At 40.5% G+C, this 19272-nt stretch overlaps 2 protein-coding genes across 5 annotated transcripts in view; one reads left to right on the top strand and one right to left on the bottom strand.

The window, feature by feature from the left end:
- Positions 1-19272, top strand: part of LOC120093247 (60S ribosomal protein L29-like) — a 613897-nt gene that overhangs the window by 373776 nt on the left and 220849 nt on the right. The gene's annotated exons all lie outside the window — the stretch shown is intronic.
- Ifrd1 (interferon-related developmental regulator 1) overlaps positions 7250-19272 on the bottom strand; it is a 48437-nt gene continuing 36414 nt past the window's right edge. The window contains exons 6-13 of one of the 4 annotated variants that reach the window (XM_039111855.2): positions 17935-18092; positions 17023-17073; positions 16752-16930; positions 16125-16233; positions 11139-11273; positions 8460-8588; positions 8001-8096; positions 7250-7570 (exon numbers count right to left, since the gene is read on the bottom strand). In XM_039111855.2, the coding sequence (XP_038967783.1) occupies positions 7481-7570; positions 8001-8096; positions 8460-8588; positions 11139-11273; positions 16125-16233; positions 16752-16930; positions 17023-17073; positions 17935-18092 (947 nt within the window). In that variant the 3' untranslated portion in view covers positions 7250-7480. Of the gene's footprint in view, positions 7571-8000; positions 8097-8459; positions 8589-11138; positions 11274-16124; positions 16234-16751; positions 16931-17022; positions 17074-17934; positions 18093-19272 lie in introns of those variants that run through there. The other 3 variants (NM_019242.2, XM_039111854.2, XR_010052052.1) reach the window with 3 other exon arrangements.

A 19272-nucleotide genomic window follows, 5' to 3' on the forward strand; every position in this document is an offset into this window, starting at 1 on the left:
AATTAGCTACAAAAAGTGTTTGTGAGTGCAAAGATTGCACACTTCAGCATTCTTTCCAAAATTATCTCTTCTTTTTTTTTTTTTTATCTTTATTAACTTGAGTATTTCTTATTTACATTTCGATTGTTATTCCTCTTCCCGGTTTCTGGGCCAACATCCCCCAACCCCTCCCCCTCCCCTTCTATATGGGCTTCCCCTCCCAATCCACCCCCCATTACCATCCTCCCCCCAACAATCACGTTCACTGGGGGTTCAGTCTTAGCAGGACCCAGGGCTTCCCCTTCCACTGGTGATCTTACTAGGATATTCATTGCTACCCATGAGGTCAGAGTCCAGGGTCAGTCCATGTATAGTCTTTAGGTAGTGGCTTAGTCCCTGGAAGCTCTGGTCGGTTAGCATTGTTGTTCATATGGGGTCTCAAGGCCTTTCAAGCTCTTTCAGCCCTTTCTCTGATTCCTTCAACGGGGGTCCTGTTCTCAGTTCAGTGGTTTGCTGCTGGCATTCGCCTCTGTATTTGCTGTATTCTGGCTGTGTCTCTCAGGAGAGATCTACATCTGGTTCCTGTCAGCCTGCACTTCTTTGCTTCATCCATCTTATCTAGTTTGGTGGCTGCATATGTATGGGCCACATGTGGGGCAGGCTCTGAATGGGTGTTCCTTCTGCCTCTGTTCTAAACTTTGCCTCCCTATTCCCTGCCAAGGGTATTCTTGTTCCCCTTTTAAAGAAGGAGTGAAGCATTTGCATTTTGGTCATCCTTCTTGAGTTTCATGTGTTCTGTGCATCTAGGGTAATTCAAGCATTTGGACTAATAGCCACTTATCAATGAGTGCATACCATGTGTGTTTTTCTGTGATTGGGTTACCTCACTCAGGATATTTTTCAGTTCCATCCATTTGCCTATGAATTTCATAAAGTCATTGTTTTTGATAGCTGAGTAATATTCCATTGTGTAGATGTGCCACATTTTCTGTATCCATTCCTCTGTTGAAGGGCATCTGGGTTCTTTCCAGCTTCCGGCTATTATAAATAAGGCTCTTGCTTCAGTTTTGATCACTGTTTTCTCCTTCCCAACTTTATAATCTTCAAGTACTAGTCCTCCAGAACTGGGAAACAGCCTAAGTACTCCAAGGCCAGAGGATAAAGTGGCAGAGATGAAACAACTCCACACATCTATCCCATCACACCTGTCTGAAGGGGCCTGGCTTTAGTTGAACTCCTAGACAATGACTTGAGTAAGATATGACAGCTCTCTCAGTATCTGAAGGTGCTTTAAATTTTGAATCAGTAGAAACAGAAATTGTCTATCGTGGGTCTTTGCACTTCCTTTCAAATGTCCCTCATGTTATTCAGTCAATTCCCAGGAAAGCCAATAAATGCCTTCACAGAGTTGAGTCACCTGTTGTTGACTGCTTCAAAATTAATTCTTGTGCCACAGCAATCTGGCTGAGAATCAGTGGTTGGCTGGCTGGCCAACCACAGAGCCCTTCACTACCTTCAACTCAATTCTTAAACACCAGGTTCTCAGCAATCTTTACCAGCAGAAGTTACTCAATGGTTTCTTTTTTTTTTTTTTTAAGATTTATTTATTTATTTTATGTACAGCATTCTGCCTGCATATGTGACTGCAGGCCAGAAGAGGGCACCAGATCTCATTACAGATGGTTGTGAGCCACCATGTGGTTGCTGGGAATTGAACTCATGACCTCTGAAAGAGCAGTCAGTGCTCTTAACCGCTGAGCCATCTCTCCAGCCCTACTCAATGGTTTCTTAAGGTTCCCATCTTTGTAGACTCAAGCATGGGTTAAGTGCTCTTATTTCTCATCCCTCAAACCCTAGTTTAAAAAAAAAAAAAAAGCATAGGAATATGCCACAAGATGAAAATAGGAATAAATACCAGAGTTCAATAAATGTGATGGGAAACTGAGGTGCCTGGATTTGCAGGCACTAATTCTGCAACCCACTAATGATGCAGAATTAGGCTCAGAGCTAGGACATAAGAGTTAAGTATAGGGGCTGGAGAGATGGTTCAGTGGTTAGGAACACTGACTGCCCTTCCAGAGGTCCTGAGTTCAATACCCAGCAACCACATGGTGGCTCACAACCATCTGTAATGCGATCCGATGCCCTCTTCTGGTGTGTCTGAAAACAGCTACAGTGTACTCATATAAATAAAATAAATAAATCTTTTTTTAAAAAAAGAGTTAAGTATGGACTAAATCAAACTGAAGCATTTGTCAAACAATGGTCCACTGAAAAGGAGATGGAGATGCCTTATCCCTTGGCTTAGTGTTGACCAAGGGATTTTAAGGCTCAGGGAAATTGCAATGCTAGAGTGGATACATTGTGTAAAACCTAGTCCTCCACAGTGGGAAGGCCCAGAAGATATATACCCTTCACGAATTCTATAAGATGCAAACTGGTGAGAGGAGCATCAGCACACTTGAATGGATCTGTTCTTGCCCTTTTCCTTGTGCCAGACCTTAGGGTTGGAGATGCTGCTGCTCAACTGGATGAATTAAATGCAATGGGTTTAATTGGGCCCTGAGGTAACAAGGGCTAGGTGGCAGCATTGAATCACCAGAGACAAGGTGATCGAGGTTATTATAATGGACATCGTAGACAAAATGTTTATGACATAGCCCGTAATGGCCAGCACAGGAAAGGTGAAATTTATAATGGCATGACTTGTTTGGACCTTTGGTACTGGCTAATCAGTCATGGTGTCTCCAGGCATGAAATTGATAAAAGTCTACTGCTTATTTGTTTGATCTGTGTAAGCAGAAAAATTCTCAAACCAATGAAAGAAAGGCTACATTGGATCATGGCAAAAGGCAATCTCAGCCAGTGAATCAGTTTCCAGACTTGAGCCAGTTTGCAGACCCAGAACTTCTTGAATGAAGGGGTGGCCAGGTTCCCCGGAGGAAGGATCTTGATTAAGACATCTGAAAGTTTTGCTGTTAGCCTTTCTCCAGTTCCCCCCCAGAGGGACCTACGGCCTTTTACAAGGGTAACTGTACACTGGAAAGGGAAATAATCAGACTTTCTGGGGTCTATTGGATACTGTTTCTAAATTGACACTAATCCCAGGAGACCCCAAGAAACATTGTGGTCCTCCAGTTAAAGTAGGGCATGCACAGCAGCAGTCTATTATCAAATGGAACTGATACATGATCAGGCCTAAGCAGGTCCTGAAGGCACAAGTAAGTTACATGAAGAAGTTGCTCAAATGCCTATGGTCACTACTCCTGTTATAATGCCATCTGCTGCCAAGCATGCGCCTATAACCTCATGGGGTGTTCCCTATGATCGGCTGACTGAAGAACAGAAGAGTAGGACCTGGTTTACTGACGGCTCTGCACCTTACGCCAGCACTACCAGAAGTGGACAGCTGCAGCTTTACAACCCCTTTCTGGGACAACCCTGAAAGACACAGGTGAAGGAAAATCTTCACAGTGGGCAGAACTTAAGGCAGTACACACGGTATTACAGTTTGTTTGGACGAAGAAATGGCCAGACGTACAATTGTTCACTGACTCATAGGCTGTAGCCAATGGATTGGCTGGATGGTCAGGGACTTGGAAAGATCATGGTTGGAAAATTGGTAAGAAAGACATCTGAGAAAGATGTGGATAAATCTCTCCAAATGGGCAAAGGATGTGAAGATATTTGTGTCCCGTGTAAATCTTCATCAAAAGGTGACTTCAGCTGAGGAGGAAGGAGTTCTATAATCAAGTGGATAAAATGTCCCATTTTGTGGACAGTCAGCCTCTTTCCCCAGCTATCCCTGTCATTGCTCAATGGACACATGAATAAAGTGGCCATGGTGGCCGAGATGGAGGTTATGCTTGGGGTCAACAACAGGGACTTCCAATCACCAAGGTTGACCTGACTACAGCTGCTGCTGAATGCCAGATCTGCCAACAGCAGAGACCAACACTGAGTCCCAGATTTGGCACCATTCCTCGAGGTGACCAGCCAGCAACCTGGTGGCAGGTTGACTACATTGAACCACTTCCTCTGTGGAAAGAACGTTTTGTTCTTACTGGAGTAGATACTTATTCTGGTTATGGATTTGCCTTTCCTGCACGTAATACTTTGGCCAAAACCACCATCCATGGACTTAACAGAATAATGCCTTATCTATCGTCATGGTATTCCACACAGTATTGCTTCTGACCTAGGAACTCATTTCACAGCTAGAGAAGTGTGACAGTGGGCCCATGATCATGGAATCCACTGGTTTTACCATGTTCCCCATCATCCCAAAGCAGGTGGTCTGATAGAAAGATAGAATGGCCTTTTGAAGACGCATTTACGGCGCCAATTAGGTGGGAGCAGCATGGAGGGCTGGGGAAAAGTTCTTCAGAAGGCAGTATATGCTTTGAACCAGTGTCTGATATATGGTCCAGTTTCTCCCACAGCCAGAATTCATGGGTCCAGGAATCAAGGGGTGGAAAAGGAAATAGTTCCACTCACTATCACTCCTAGTGACCCTCTAGGAAAATTTTTGCTCCCTGTCCCTACAACTCTAGGTTCTGCTGGCCTAGAAGTTTTGATTCCAGACAGGGGAGTGTTCCTACTAGGAGCCGAAACAAACATTCCATTGAACTGCAAGCTCAGACTTCCCCTGATCATTTTAGACTTCTAATGCCCTTAAACCAACAGGCTAAGAAAGCAGTGTTAGGAGGGGGTGATAGATCCAGATTACCATGGGGAAGTTGGATTGCCTCTCCACAATGGAGGTAAGAAGGATTGTCCAGAGTGCAGGAGATTCCTTAGGGCGTCTCTTGGTACTACCATGTCCTGTGATTAAAGTCAGTGGGAAACTACAACAGCCTAATGCAAGCAGGACGGCAAAGGACACAACACAGACTCATCAGGAATGAAGGTATGGGCCACTCCTCCAGGAAAAGAGCCAAGACCTGCTGAGGGGCTTGCAGAAGGCAGAGGAAGTACAGACTGGGTAGTAGAGGAAGGTAGTTATAAATACCAGCTAAGTCACATAACCAGTTGCAGAAATGAGGATTATAAATATGAATGCTTCTTCTGTTTTGTTAAGAGCATGTTTGTCTTTCTCCCAATTTAATATCAACTGGTATTTAAGCTTTGATACTAAAAGAGTGTTCCCAAGGGACATTGTGCCATTGTAAATTTACAAATGCACTTGTGATTGTACGAGGAAGTTATTTCATGTTAGGTGTATTCATGACCTTGTTATCGTTTCATGTGGACATGAGATATTAGTGTCAAGTTGACAAGGGGTGGATTGTAGTGGCTATTCCTGGGCTGTCAACTTGACTCTATCTGGAATGAACTACAATCCAGAATTGGAAGGCTCACCTTTGATCCTGAGCTTGAGGCTGGGAGATACAAGTTTCTAACCTGGATCTTGAGGCAAATTGGCTATGAATCCCAGGAGATTAAGGCAAGGCGATCTCTGATCACCTGGGACAAAGCAAGTCCCAGACCCAGGCACTGTGGCACACAACTTTAATCTGGGACACACCTTCTGCTGGAGATTTACATAAGGACACTGGAAGAAGGAAGTTTCTCCTTTTGCCTGCCTGTTTGCCTTGTGGGACTGAGCAACCACTAGATCCTTGGACTTCCATTCACAGCTACTGATCACTGTTGGGGAGTTGGTCTACAGACTGTAAGTCATCAACCAATTCTCTTACTATTTAGAGACTACCCAAAAGTTCTATGACTCTAGAGAACCCTAAGACAATGTTCTACACAGAAATTTGCAAACCAAACTTTTGGGCTGGAGAGAAGGCTCAGTGATTAAGAGCACTGACTACACTTCCAGAGGTCCTGAGTTCAATTCCTAGCAACCACATGGAGGCTCACAACCATCTGTAATGGGATCTGATGCCCTCTTCTGGTGTGTCTGAAGACAGCTATCGTGTACTCACATAAACAAACAAGCCTTTAAAAAGAAAAATCAATCTTTCAGTTAAGACCTTAAAACAACTGACCCTTTCTGTATTCATTCCTATGGAACTACAGGTATGTCACCTAAGACAAGAGGTGTGAACTTGGATTTGAAAATAAATCCAAAGGATAACCTCAACGTTTCAAGAAAAACAGTTGTACACTTGGGTGAAACTAATTTATACTGAACTGATACATAAAGAACCAAATTTTAGAAATTTCTTTAGTTAGGAAAGAATTGGTGGCAAGCATCTAGTGTATGTGTATAAAAGTCCAAGTAAATACCACTTTACAGCAAACGTTTCCCCCAAATAAACTGACGTGTGATCTCTTCACCTGTTAAGTTAAACAATGCCTTAAAAATAGTAAACCAAGAAATTGCTATCAGTGTATAAACAGAAATGTGAATGGTAGGCAGGAAACACCCAAAAAAGGGACTGATGGAAGAGAAAAGAGGGCTTTAGAAGCCTTGAGGTAAACTGTGATAAAAACTCATTAAAACATATACACAAAGCTAGGGGTAAAATGCTTTTCTGGAAAGTGCAAGTATTGATTTTGATACTCAGAAACCACATATCAACCTGGCCACTCAGTTATGGAGAGGTTGAAACAGGATCCATTTCCAGAGAAAGATAGAGGGTTCCTGAGAAGTTAGCACTCGTAGGTGGACACATTTAACAAATACATACTCAAAACTGAAAATACAAGGGCAATGTTTCCAGTGTTAGCCTACATGAAACGAAGGTAACAAAGCCAACTGTAGGCTGCAGTGTGTTCCCCAATGTGCTCTATCTGAGGGCTGGAACTGAAAGCCACAAACAAGGCAAACAGACGTCCCCCTAGCCAAACATTCCAGTTTGTTGGGAATACTAAACAGTAACTTGGGGGAAAAAAACAACCCAAGTGTCATGTTTCCTAGCCCCACCGTCTGCATCATGAAAACAAGAGTTCATGTACCCTGAACTGCACTCATTGAAGATATGTGGAGATTAATGGTTGTTTTATGCACTGCCAAAATTAAAGGTGAAAAAGCACATAGCACGTCCTACTCTTGGCTCGTGAGGGTGAAACTTGGCAGCCTTTCTGGCATAGCTAATTAGCATCAATTCCCAACACCTGACTGAACACAGGGCTCGACCGCAGCATGGAATAATGCCTTTGATGAACTGACTGATAAAAATCAAAACATCAACCTTCCACTGAACCCATTCCCCAAAACTACAAGCGCCATGTGTGTATCATAATCTGTCAATACTTCTGATTAGTGTAAACAAGTAAACCTTATTGTGAAATACCATCTGCTCACTACATAGAATATGACCAAGCATCACAAACACTTTTATTTGTGGTTATCAGTTATTTTTACAGAATAAAGAACTCATTAATTTGTAACACTGTACATTAAATTAAAATATAACCCATCCCTACATCAAAAATTATCTAAGTTGACCAAGATAAAAAAAGTCTCTAAAAGCTTATATACATTAGAAGTAGCAAAAATAATAATAAAGGAAGAAATTAGAAAACAGACATCAAAGTCAGACATCTAGAAGAATTCTCCAACATCTGCTCTCTTATCTCGGCATTTGCTTCGGGCTTTTGTTCGAGCTTTGAAAGCTGCAGAGTTATATAAATGCTGAAATAAAAAAGAAAATATATATGGATCAATAAGACAAGATATTCTTATAAACAGAAAAACAAATTAGGGGGAAAATATAAAAACCACAAAGGAACTAGAGAGGTTAATAGGTACACATCATCCTATAATAAAGTGCATGAAAATTTGGATACATCTTACCTCAATAAAAACCAAACCACACTTCAAATTTGTTATCTTAAAAAGGAAATGGTGGCAATCACTACTTCATGCTATAGACTCTTGAAAATGAATGAGCCTGGCACTCCACTAAGTTATTGCCCAGCACAACAGAATCATGCAAACATCCCATCACCAGGCAGAACCACAGCTTTGGCTCCATTTCTCCTCAAAGTATTTAGGACTAAAAACCTGAAGAGAAACCATAGAAGCTGTGCATTTTGTTTTAAAAAACAAAAACAAAACCTACCCTTTCAAAACGAGGAATCTTCATGGTTTTAAGTGTTGCAGCATCGAGCATCACAGGGGGTCCCAGCTCAAATACATTGCGAAGGAATTCATTTGTCTGAAATGACCAGAGAAGAGGTAAAGCCTGCATCACATATCTAACTCACTACACAGTGATCTGACTACAGAAGTGAATCACATGTCTCTCTCAATCCAGACAGTGATGATCTGACTATGACTACAGAAGTGATAGGCTTTCTGAAAATAAAATGAGCTTTCTGTTTTGTCAGCATGAACACAGAGTATTCTCTAACGCCTTAGATTCTAGGACTATGTAAACTTTCACAGAGCACAAGTAATACTCCAGCAGATGCTTACTGCTTTCTAATGCCTGGATGCATTCTGGCTATCAGGCTAACTTCAAAAGCCAGTCTAGCCCTCTAATTCCACCCCACCCACTTAAAGCAAGGACGCCACTCACCTGCAAGTGGTACTGCATCCCTGATCCAAGAGCCTCTTTAAACGTGTCATAGGTGTGCTTTTTGACCCAGCTATCAATATACATGCGCTCAGGACCGAATTTAACAGTTTCTGTTGGAAAATCCCGTTCCTATTCAACAGAGGAGCCAAAATTAACAATCACACGCCCTAAAATGGCCCAAACACAATTTCTATTCTAAGAAAATACTGATATAAAAAAAAAACAGTATTTGAAATTGATACTTCTTTATCAAAGATGTAGTCAGGCTAAAACTACTGCCTCCGTGCAAGAGGGCAGGAACCCCATAGAACTATAGAAACTACGCAACTGATAAATTGGTAACAAACCCAGTTTTGACGATCTTAAACCTTCAAAAGGAAGGAAATGTGAAGAAAAGGTCAAGTGCTTCTACTGGTGTAGGATGGGGAAGGGGAGGCTGCCAAACAGAAATGGCACACGACAAGGAGTGAACTGAGTGAACCCCCAGGGACCTAACAGGTTAAGGGGACACGGAAAAGCAACCAGGAGTTCCAAGAAACCTCAGCCAGGTTTATTAAGAAAATGAAGCCAGGTGAAGCAACGCATACCTATACTATAAAGCCAGGAAGGCTGAGGCAAGAGGACAAAATGTAACTGCAACCTGGGTAAGATGTAACAAGAGAAGGGAAGAAAATAAATACTCGGCAGGAGGAGGTATGGGATGTGAAACAGAGGGAGGACCAAGAGGGGAATAAAATCTGGAGTGTTTAAAAAAAAAATTAAATAAGATTAAAAAGAAAGAAGAGAGATGTTTCAGAGGCAGAATGATTCTTCCACAGCACCATTATACCATTTCTCAAGGAAAACAAGGGAGCTGTAGCCTAAGAGAAATGGGTATCACCAGTGGACATAGAGCTGACTGCCACAGGGATCATAAATAAGAAACCTGAAGGGACATGCCCATTCCACAGTCTACTCAGTCACTTCTCTCAGCACATCTGAGTAGAATGAGGTAGAAGGAATGTGAATTTTATCTAGACTTACATAATTTATCACTTAGCAAGTGAGTAACCTCTTTGAACTTAGTTTGTGGTCTACAAATTTGAAGTCACCGACCAGTCAGTTATTACAGGTTTAAGAGAGCATGTCTATGAAGTGACATTCTAGAAGTCAAAAAATATTCTACATTCTTCCAACCTTTGTAGTTTCAAGGAACATTTAGACCTCAGAGCTTACTTCCCAATCATGTTCTGTAAACTCCTTCTTCTAAACCCTTATCCTCCTTCCTAAAGATAACTAAGTCCTTCTGCTTCCTAACTCAAGAATCTTTCCCTTACCCTTCCCCCTCTTCCCCACTTCCTCTCTTTGTATGTGTGCACACACTTGCTGGTGTGCACATGGAGGCCAGAGGGCAACCTCCAATGTCAGTCCTCACCTCACCTTCCACCTTGTGTAAGATCAGATAAGATCAGAATTTCTGTTTGTTGCATGCCACTGTGTACAACAGGCTGGCTGGCCCATGAGCCTCCAGACTCTCCTGTCTCCGTGTCCCATCTCACTGTAGCAGCACTGGGACTATAGGTATCTGCTAACCACAGGCTTTAAAGATTCAAATGCAGGTGCTCAAACTTGTATAACAGATGCTTTTACTCACTAAGCCCTCATTTATATTTTCAAACTATCTTTTTTTCATGATTCCCTCCCCCATACTTTCACTAGCAGCTAACACAAAAAACACAGAACAAAACTACTAGCTGTTTACACAACTCTAGCTGCCAATTCTGCCCTCCTCAGAACCAGAGCCATGCCTGTTAACAGATATTGGGGACACATCTCTTATTCACAACCCCACCCCAGCCCCCCACCTTCCAACCCACTGACCTGGTTTTTCTCCCAATGCTTCATGATCTAGCTTAAATTCTCATATACACATCAAGCTGACTGACTCTTGAATACATCTGTTTTAAAAACAACAGCCCCACAGTTTTACCTCAAGAAAAACAAAATCTTAACAACTAACCAAAAACAGTTAGGTCTTGAACTTCTTCAAGAAACTGCCCTCACTAATCCTATAGCTCATCTCACTTAAGCAGACTAACCGAAGAGGCTCTGAATCAACTGACTGCCACGTGGCCTTTGTAAGATCCTAAGTTTTGTTATTTTGGACTTTTAGTGCCCTATCTTCCCACAGATCACAGAAGCTTAAGGGCAACATCACACTGAAGCTTTAAGAAGCATACAGTAACTCAGTCTCATTCACAGAATTCTGATGTAACACCTAAGGTAAAATGCCACAGACCTCTTTATTTCTTATCTCCAGTGTGGTATAAAATTCAGAGTATCAGATGTGCTAAGGACAAACTCTCCAACCGAACAGTGCCTTCCTTCAGTCCTCATTACCCTACAAGTGCTTTTGCTTTCCAGGAATTCTTCCCTATACTGTTGTGGGTGGTAAAGGCATGACTTCAAGAAAGTCTCTGTGCAAGCACTCACCAGGCCCAGCCTAGCTTAGCTTCTCTGATGCAGCTTCACAAGGGAGCCGCTCTTACCTATAAAGACCCTGCTCTGGTATTTAAACAAGGAAACAGCTTTGGGGTAGAGTGAAAAAAAAAAAAAAATCAAGCAATAAATGATGCAGGTGTTTGCTGGAGACACCCATTTCAGTGAGGGGCTAGCTGTGCTGGCACTGTAGAGGCCTACCTCCACAGCCCTCAGGACGTCTCTGAAGACAGAGCGCTGCTTTCTCTTGTCCACTTTGGCACGGTGTTTATTTCCATCTGTAGCCAGAGCCCGGAGCATCTGGGTCAAAGAATCCATATCTTCATAAAAAAAGTCCTGACCAAGGAAACGATTTTATTTCAGTTATTATTCATTTATTACATCTGCTAGAATTGATGAAACACATACCAGTTGTATCAAGCAACACAATTTTGCTGTTTGTGGAGATTTGTGCACAGATAGACAGGTAGGTGTTATGTCAAAATTCAACTACAAAATACAACAACACAACACTCTCCTGAGTATAACCAGCTGCCCCAGAGAAGCACATGCTGGGCTGTGCACATGACCTGGGTTTCCAAAGTTCCTCGAGATGGAGGTGCCAGCAGCATCTACCCGATCCCTCGCAGACAGTGCTCTCTAACACACAAACCACTTTTATGTCAAAGGTACAAGTTAATCAGCAGTGCTTTTTTAGAGGATGTGATTTCTACTTATGGCCATTGTCTCTAATAAGTAGTAGGACACAGCAAGAAACATGGGTCAGTAATTAAATTTAGGACAAGAAGCTAGCTACTGCAATCACTTCTGGGGGAGGGGGTAATACAAATTTGAAATCAATGTCATATTTATTCTTGCTTTTAATCTTTTAATGTATCAACTTGATTTGAATTCTGATTATTTCTAATTATAACTCTTCTGACAAATATTTTCCAATATGTTCCAATTCAACCTAAGCCTCTCTTATATGCCATACCTACCAGTTAGATAGCTTACATATTATATTAATAAAACTATTAAATTAGACCAAAGTTATAGTACCTTTATATTTAAATACCAATAAATTTGATTGTATCCTAAGGTGATACCAATTTACTTCTAAGAAGCAAATAGTTTAAGGACTGCTAATTTTCTACCCGAATCTTACCAATTTGTTCTCTTACTTTTTTTTCTTGTTCTCTTACTTTTTAAAGAATATATGAAGAAGTTTTCAAATCTGTAAAGACAAGCCAAAATTTCAGAGATCCAATACATTCTCTTAATTGGATCCAAGAACTGCAAACCACTGCCAGTGATTCTCAATTGTGGAAGACTGTGTCTCCCAAGGCCCGCTAGCTTTGTCTGGATATTTTTGGTTGTCACATTAGGAAAAGTGGTACTGTCATCCAGTGTGCAGATTCTAGCAAGGGATATAGCTAAATACCTACAGTACTAAGAAGCCATATCAGGCACCGAACAGAAGCAGTGCCAAGGCCAAGAAACTCCAATACAGTCTATGCAATGACAAAACCTCAAGCTAAGGATAGCTGGTCAGTCACTAAGCTCAACGCACTATGAACCTAGGAAATACAATTGCCTAACAGGACAATTTCCATAAAGTAAACGAGCATAAAAAAAAAAAAAAAAGGAAAAAATGAAATACAATCAACAGTATCCAATAAACAGTATCAAAAGCCTACTTTTTATAGCTTTGGATATAATAAACTACACTCTTGGACGAACAAAAAATGGGCTTTGGAGATATAAATAAGTCATTCATAACTGCACAACAGGACAAAAGTCCTTATCAGAATTGTCAAATGTTCTATCTGTACCCTAATGTCTGAGATAAAAATACAATGTCTACCCAATGGTTCTAACAAATGAATACTGCCCAATAAATTCTGAAGCAGGAATTATTATGTACCAATACTCTAAACTTAGAGAAATTTGTAGAATTCCCACTTAACAAAACAAAATCTAACAAAAACTGTGGCAAATTATACTGAGGAGAGGCAGGGTTACATCGAGGGATTTCACTCTTATCTGTACAATTCTGTGCATAATTATATTAGGAAGTATTGTGGGTAGCTTCCTCTTATGTAAAACAAAAGCAGTTAATACCACTCACCATCTCACAGACTTATAAAGATTACAGTACTAACAGTATATAGAACCATTCTACTCTTAAACAGCGTGTTCAGTCTAACATAATTTAAATGGGATAGAATTAGGGCAAAATAAAATTATAAAAAACTTCTGGGGGCTGGAGAGATGGCTCAGCTGTTAAAGGCTAGGCTCATAACCAAAAAACTGCTCGATGAGTATAGGCTTGACATCACCTAAGATTAACTACTCAAAGCAGTACTTCTGTATGAAAATGACATCAGCACTGTAGAAATTAAGCAAACTGGGTCTACACAGTTGGCTATATTATAGCCCAGTGTAGTTTAATGGCAAACACCTGTCTAGAAAATCATCTGGGAAGCTTACATTGAAATAGAATTTGATCCCTCCCCAATTCACAAAAGCTAAACATACGATCTCTAAAATGGTTTTATCCTCTACTTCAGCACAAAGACTTTCTTACTTCATGTTTGTCAAAAACTGGACAGTTTCCTATCTACAAAGGCAAGAAAGAATGCCAAGCTGCTCTTTTGAGATGGCCTAAGTATCAGACTTGGCCCTGAAGAGCTTTTAGTTGCTGACTTATATCTCCTCATATATTGTAGCACTCCTCTGTGTGGTGAGGTGAAAAGGAACAGGGAGAACCAAACTGGGAAACACTACAAAAGCTGATGTTTAGAACCAGAACATCACACAGCCTCTGCTCTTTTATACATGTTGCTGGGAGGAAGCCAGTAAGTAAGAAGCTTACTCGACATCATTTTTCCACTTTAAAGATGAGGACACAGAAACAGATCTATCCAAGATCAACTAGCAAGGGTGGCAGGAAAGTGTGCCCAGGCAGCATGGCTCCAGAGTCCATTGCTTCCCATACGAATATACAGCAAGTACAGCTAGCTAGTACAGCCATCAAAGGAGTAATAATTCCTACAATTTTAAATACTCGCCAATATCTAACCAGCTAATTCACTGAAATCTAACTGAAGTCAGTTCTTCATTTAGAACCTACCTCCAAGGTTCAAGAAAAATTCACCACATTGTGTAATATCCAGGTTAATAGTACCACAGAACAACTATGTTAGCAAAAACCTCTGAATATTAAATACTTATTTGCTATAAGAATTATTTTAAATCTGCCTATGTAATTAATCAACCTGTTTTAACTTTTTTGCAGTATTAGGACCTTGGTCACTCAGCAAGTGTTCTACCACAAAGCTATACCTATAAAGTCAGAGAGCAAAAGGCATTTAGGTATAAAACTTAAAATGTAATTTAATCTAAAACTGCATTACTTAACTTTTAAGATGTACTCCAAAAAGAGTTAAAGGAAACTGCCATTTCTAGTCAGCAGAGGAATGCTAGATTAAACCTGGGACATCTAGTTTCTGTGCCTAGTTAAGAGTCATCAATTAACTTAGTAAAATGAATTGATTGTGAAATTTGAATCCAATTATTTCTCACATAAACAGAATCCTTAGCTGCTCACAGCTTTAGTTTACTTTCACTCTTAGCTGCTACCTTCCTAATGAAGGTGAGGGGGCTTCACACGGGCTGAGTATTAAAAGCCTAAACACTGAGATTCAACTTAAATGAAAACATAAAGGCCTAAAAATGGTAGACAGTCTACAACTGTTAATGCTGTTAAGACACTTGCTGTTTTAAAACCTAAGACTAACCACAGTTTGATCCTGCAAATACAGCCTTTCTCCTTAGGTTAAAAGTCAAAGTGGATGGAAAGCCCAAGAGGCCTCACACTTAGACAAAGAACTAGAGGCAACTGAGGCAGCCAGAAACAGGAGAAATGGCCCTTCCCATCCAATGCCCAACAGTCTGCTCTGAAACGTAAGTACCATATAGACTGAATTAAGAGTATGTATGTAATATAAATATACAGGTATACACTCAATAACAGTGAATTCAGAAACTTATTCCATAGATGAAGCCTTAAACTCATCTATAGACCTACGTGCCTCTCCCTCCCTAGTGCTAGGATTAAGGTTATGTGTCATTAGGATTGGCTCAAGGCCATGAAATTGAGGAACAAGAAGGGGTGTATGAGAGGATTGGGTGGAAAAAAGAGGTAAGTGTTGTAATTATATTATAACCTCAAAAATGATCACTTTTAAAAGCACCTATTAAGTAACCCAAGGTTGGAAATAACATCTATTTAGTTAATAATTTCTCACATACTTGTCTCCTTATGACTTTTTTCCCATTTGTTGCTATGACAATAAGCAGTGACAGACACTAAAAGCTGTTCTGCAGTTTTGTTTTATTTAAAAACTTTTTCCTTTACTTTTATTTTATGTGTATGAGTAGTTGCCTCTTTGTGTGTCTGTGTACCATATGTGTGCCTGGTGTCCATGGACCAGAAGACAAGGATCCCCTAAGACTGGAGTGACAGTAGTATATAGATAGGTACTGGGAATGAAACTCAGATCCCCTGAAAGAACAAGTGCTCTTTGAGCCATCCCGCCAGTCTGTTTCTCAATTTGAAATGCCAGCACATTACATGAATTAGTATCTAGGAACAAATTCACCTTATAAAGGCAATAAAAATTATGAACAGGGTAACCAAATATCCAGTACAACAAGATAAAAGGGCTCCTAGAACATAGGACTTCCAGTTCAAAACCAGCAATACCAGTATCAACCAACTAGGACAGCTGGTCAGATATTTCACATTTAAATACCCTAACAGGCCCAGCCACAGCAATTAACACCTGCGTGTAGACAGTGGGTAGGTAAACAGAATCCAGAACACTATCAAAAGCCATGCTGAATTATGACAGAACCTCATTTCACCCCAAATCTATGCTGACTGGTATTTCACCCATTTGCCTTACATTAAGAAACAGCACATGCCTGAAGTCAAGTATTTGTGAGTAAACAACACTCCCTTACTGCAGCTCTACAGACAGCAAGTATGGTTCTACCAACCCTACACCAGATTATACTCTCAAAATCAATCACAAACTCTCAGGTGACCAGCCTATAAATGTATTTATTATCCAAATCCTAATTTTGACAGTGACAATACAAAGGTCCTCGTGTGTCTCCTCCTGCCAATTAGATACTCACACTCTCCATTCCTCTGGCCAATTCAAACAGAAGTGCCAAAGATTCGCCAGCAGCAATTCTCATGTTTACATCATCACAAGAAAGGAGGCTTGGAAGTTTATGGAAATGCCTAGAAAATAGTCATTACTTTATGAGTACAACCAGTTATGTTAACTAAATGGTTTCTGTTCAATAAAAAAAATGAAACTAAAGGGGCTTTAGAAAATTGACTCAGTGGCTTAATAGCACTTGCTTCTGTTCTTGCAGAAGACTCAAATCTGGGTGCCAACACACATCAGGCAACTCACAACTGCTTTTAACTTCAGTCCTAGGGGAGCTGATAGCCTCTGCCGGCCTCTGTGGGTACCAGCACTCAGGTGGTACACATACACACATGCAAGCACACACACATACACATAAAATAAAAATGAAACTAGGGTTGAAGAAAGATAACAGCACTGGCTGCTCTTCCAGAGGACCCAGGTACAATTCCATGCACCTTCATGGTGATACTCAACCATCTCCAGTACTAGGGAATCCAAAGCCCTCTTCTGGCCTCCAGGGAGAATGCACTCATATGGTGCAGATATACATGCAGACACCCATATGCATAAAATAACTACAGATATGGGAAAGAAAAGCACGTACAGCTCCAGCTTTTTCTTCACTTCACTGATTGGGCATATGGTCAGCAGTAGCGTCCACGCGAGAAGCGAGCTGATGTGAAGCACTGTATTAGGAGTGCTGCAAGGAACGTTCGTGTCTTTCTCTTTAAGGTAGGACTTGGTGAAGATACTTTCCAAGCACTCCAGAGTTGAATACAGCTCCTTAAAGAGAAAAATGAAGTTAAGACCAGGACAACTACCTTCAACTAAACATAAGAGCACTAGTAACTGGAATTAAAAATTATTCTGCTTACAGTGATGTCATCTGTGGCAATAAAACAGCAAACACCAAAGCAAGTTGCACACTGCAAAATAAAAGGAAGACATGAATGGCATTATTTTATTATACATCTGCTTTTAAATTTCAATGTGAAATCCTTCTCAACTACTTCCCTGCACTAATTCCCACACATAGTCTAAGAAGATTGACAGTGAGGAGAGCAACGTCCTGACAAGGAGCTTTTAGTCCAAGCTCTGCTATCAACTATACAAGACAACTTTAAGAAAGTGACTATTCCTCTTCGGTCTTCCTTCTTTACTAACTCCTAATTAGTAAAGAAGTACCCCCCCCCTTCTGATTATTTTAACAAAATAAGGATCTAAGCAAAAGATTCTTTCTACCTAAAGATAAATGTCGATCATTTTTCAAAGACGCATACACACTAGAGAGTTTACGATATTACGCACAGACCAGCTTCTATGAAGCACAAAGCAGAAATCTAGCAAAGTTCAAGTGACTCTCAAACTCCCTTAAGTACCATACAATTACAGATCTGAGAGCATGCTCAAACCCTAAGACACATGAGGTACACATTACAGGGTAGACTTTGCACAAAGTCTTACATTTCGCACAAAGTCTTAAATTTATCCAAATGCAGCTTTTCATGAGGATTTAACCCAACGAACATCAGTATTGAAACTATTGTTTAAGCTTCAGTCACACATATTCCACAATTATCTTCATAACCCATTATCTGGTATATGCATGGTCCTTAAATCCCAAAAGTAAAGAAAGTATTCAAATGGAAGACTTTGGAGCACAAAAGAGATTTGTCATAAACTGTTCACGGTTGTAAGACAAAGGAGAGTAAGGGACTGTCAGATCCTACTACTTATAGCTGAGTGCTGTGTCTGGATAGATCTGTAAGTTTTAAACTTATACTTACAGTCTGCCTAGCCTGGATACTCGCTGTTCCATCACAAATTATTTTTTTTAGGATTGGTCCAAGAGTCTTTAAAATCTCTTCACTTTCCAATCCAGGGCCCAACTGAATACAAAGAACGGACGCGAGCGCTGCAGCTGCGCGCTGCTCATCACTCTTTCCTGGAAAGGAGCAGAGAAGCAAGCATGGCAGATTTTATTTTTAGCAGATTTCTATCAAGTGAGTAATTTTCCACAAGTTTTATTATAAGGTAGCATATATATTTCTAAGACCCATATTGTGCTTCAGGCTTAAAATGCTCAAATGCTACAAACAGATAAATCTCAGTCAAATCATAGATCAACTCATACTAGTTTAATTACTCCAACGTTGCAAACAGATTCCTCATCTGTAAGCAGAGACAGGCATCCATCTTGAGGGATCATTTTAGTGACTGCAAAGGCATGTGGTTCATGCAATCTCTGCCTTCTAATTCCTTAAGTCTCACACTAACTGTGTGGCTACAGTAGCACTAAGCATGTCTGACCTAGGGCGATGAGCAGAGTCCCCGCCTTCTGATTATTTTAATAAAATAAGGATCTAAGTAAAAGATTCTTTCTACCTAAAGATAAATGTCGAACATTTTTCAAAGACGCATACACACTAGAGAGTTTGAGCAAATACTGACATAAAAACTATTTTTTGAGACAGGGTGATCTCACCATGTAGCTCTGTTGGGCTATAGCTTGCTATGCAAACCTCAGAGACCCTCCTGTCTCTCTGCTAGAATTAGAACTGTGTACCACCACAGCTGGCCTGAATTTGTTATTACCTAAAAATTATAAAATACTAAAATGAGAATTTTTAAAACCATGTTGTCTAGTTCCCACTAAGGGAGTATCAATGTAATTCATACACTTTAGCCCCAACACAATTGGCTCTGCCATACTGTAGCAGAGTGACACAGGATTAGAGCCACCAGACTTTTCCTCACCCTGCTCTTGTTCCATGGGAGAGTGGGAGCTACATTCATAAACCAACTTTTACCCCAAGGCAAAATGAGACAAAAAGGACAAAAAGTTTATTGAATTTAAGCAAACATGTGCTTCCTACATCTTTGATCCTATAGCTATTGAGTTAAAGTGATGATAGAAAGTAATTTTAATAATATACTTATTTGGCAAAATAAGGAAACTATAGATGCATATCTTAATTTTAGCAGTTTCTAAAACTGCAATGGTGAGAAACATCAGTTCTAACCTTTAATGTCACTCTTCTATCTTTTGTGTGTGCATTTACATCATGAGGAAAGACCAGAAGACAGCGTCACATGTTCCTAAGGAGCCATCCCACTTAGTGTAC

This window comes from Rattus norvegicus, chromosome 6 (assembly GCF_036323735.1).
Source record: "Rattus norvegicus strain BN/NHsdMcwi chromosome 6, GRCr8, whole genome shotgun sequence".
In the NCBI taxonomy this organism is placed as follows: domain Eukaryota; kingdom Metazoa; phylum Chordata; class Mammalia; order Rodentia; family Muridae; genus Rattus; species Rattus norvegicus.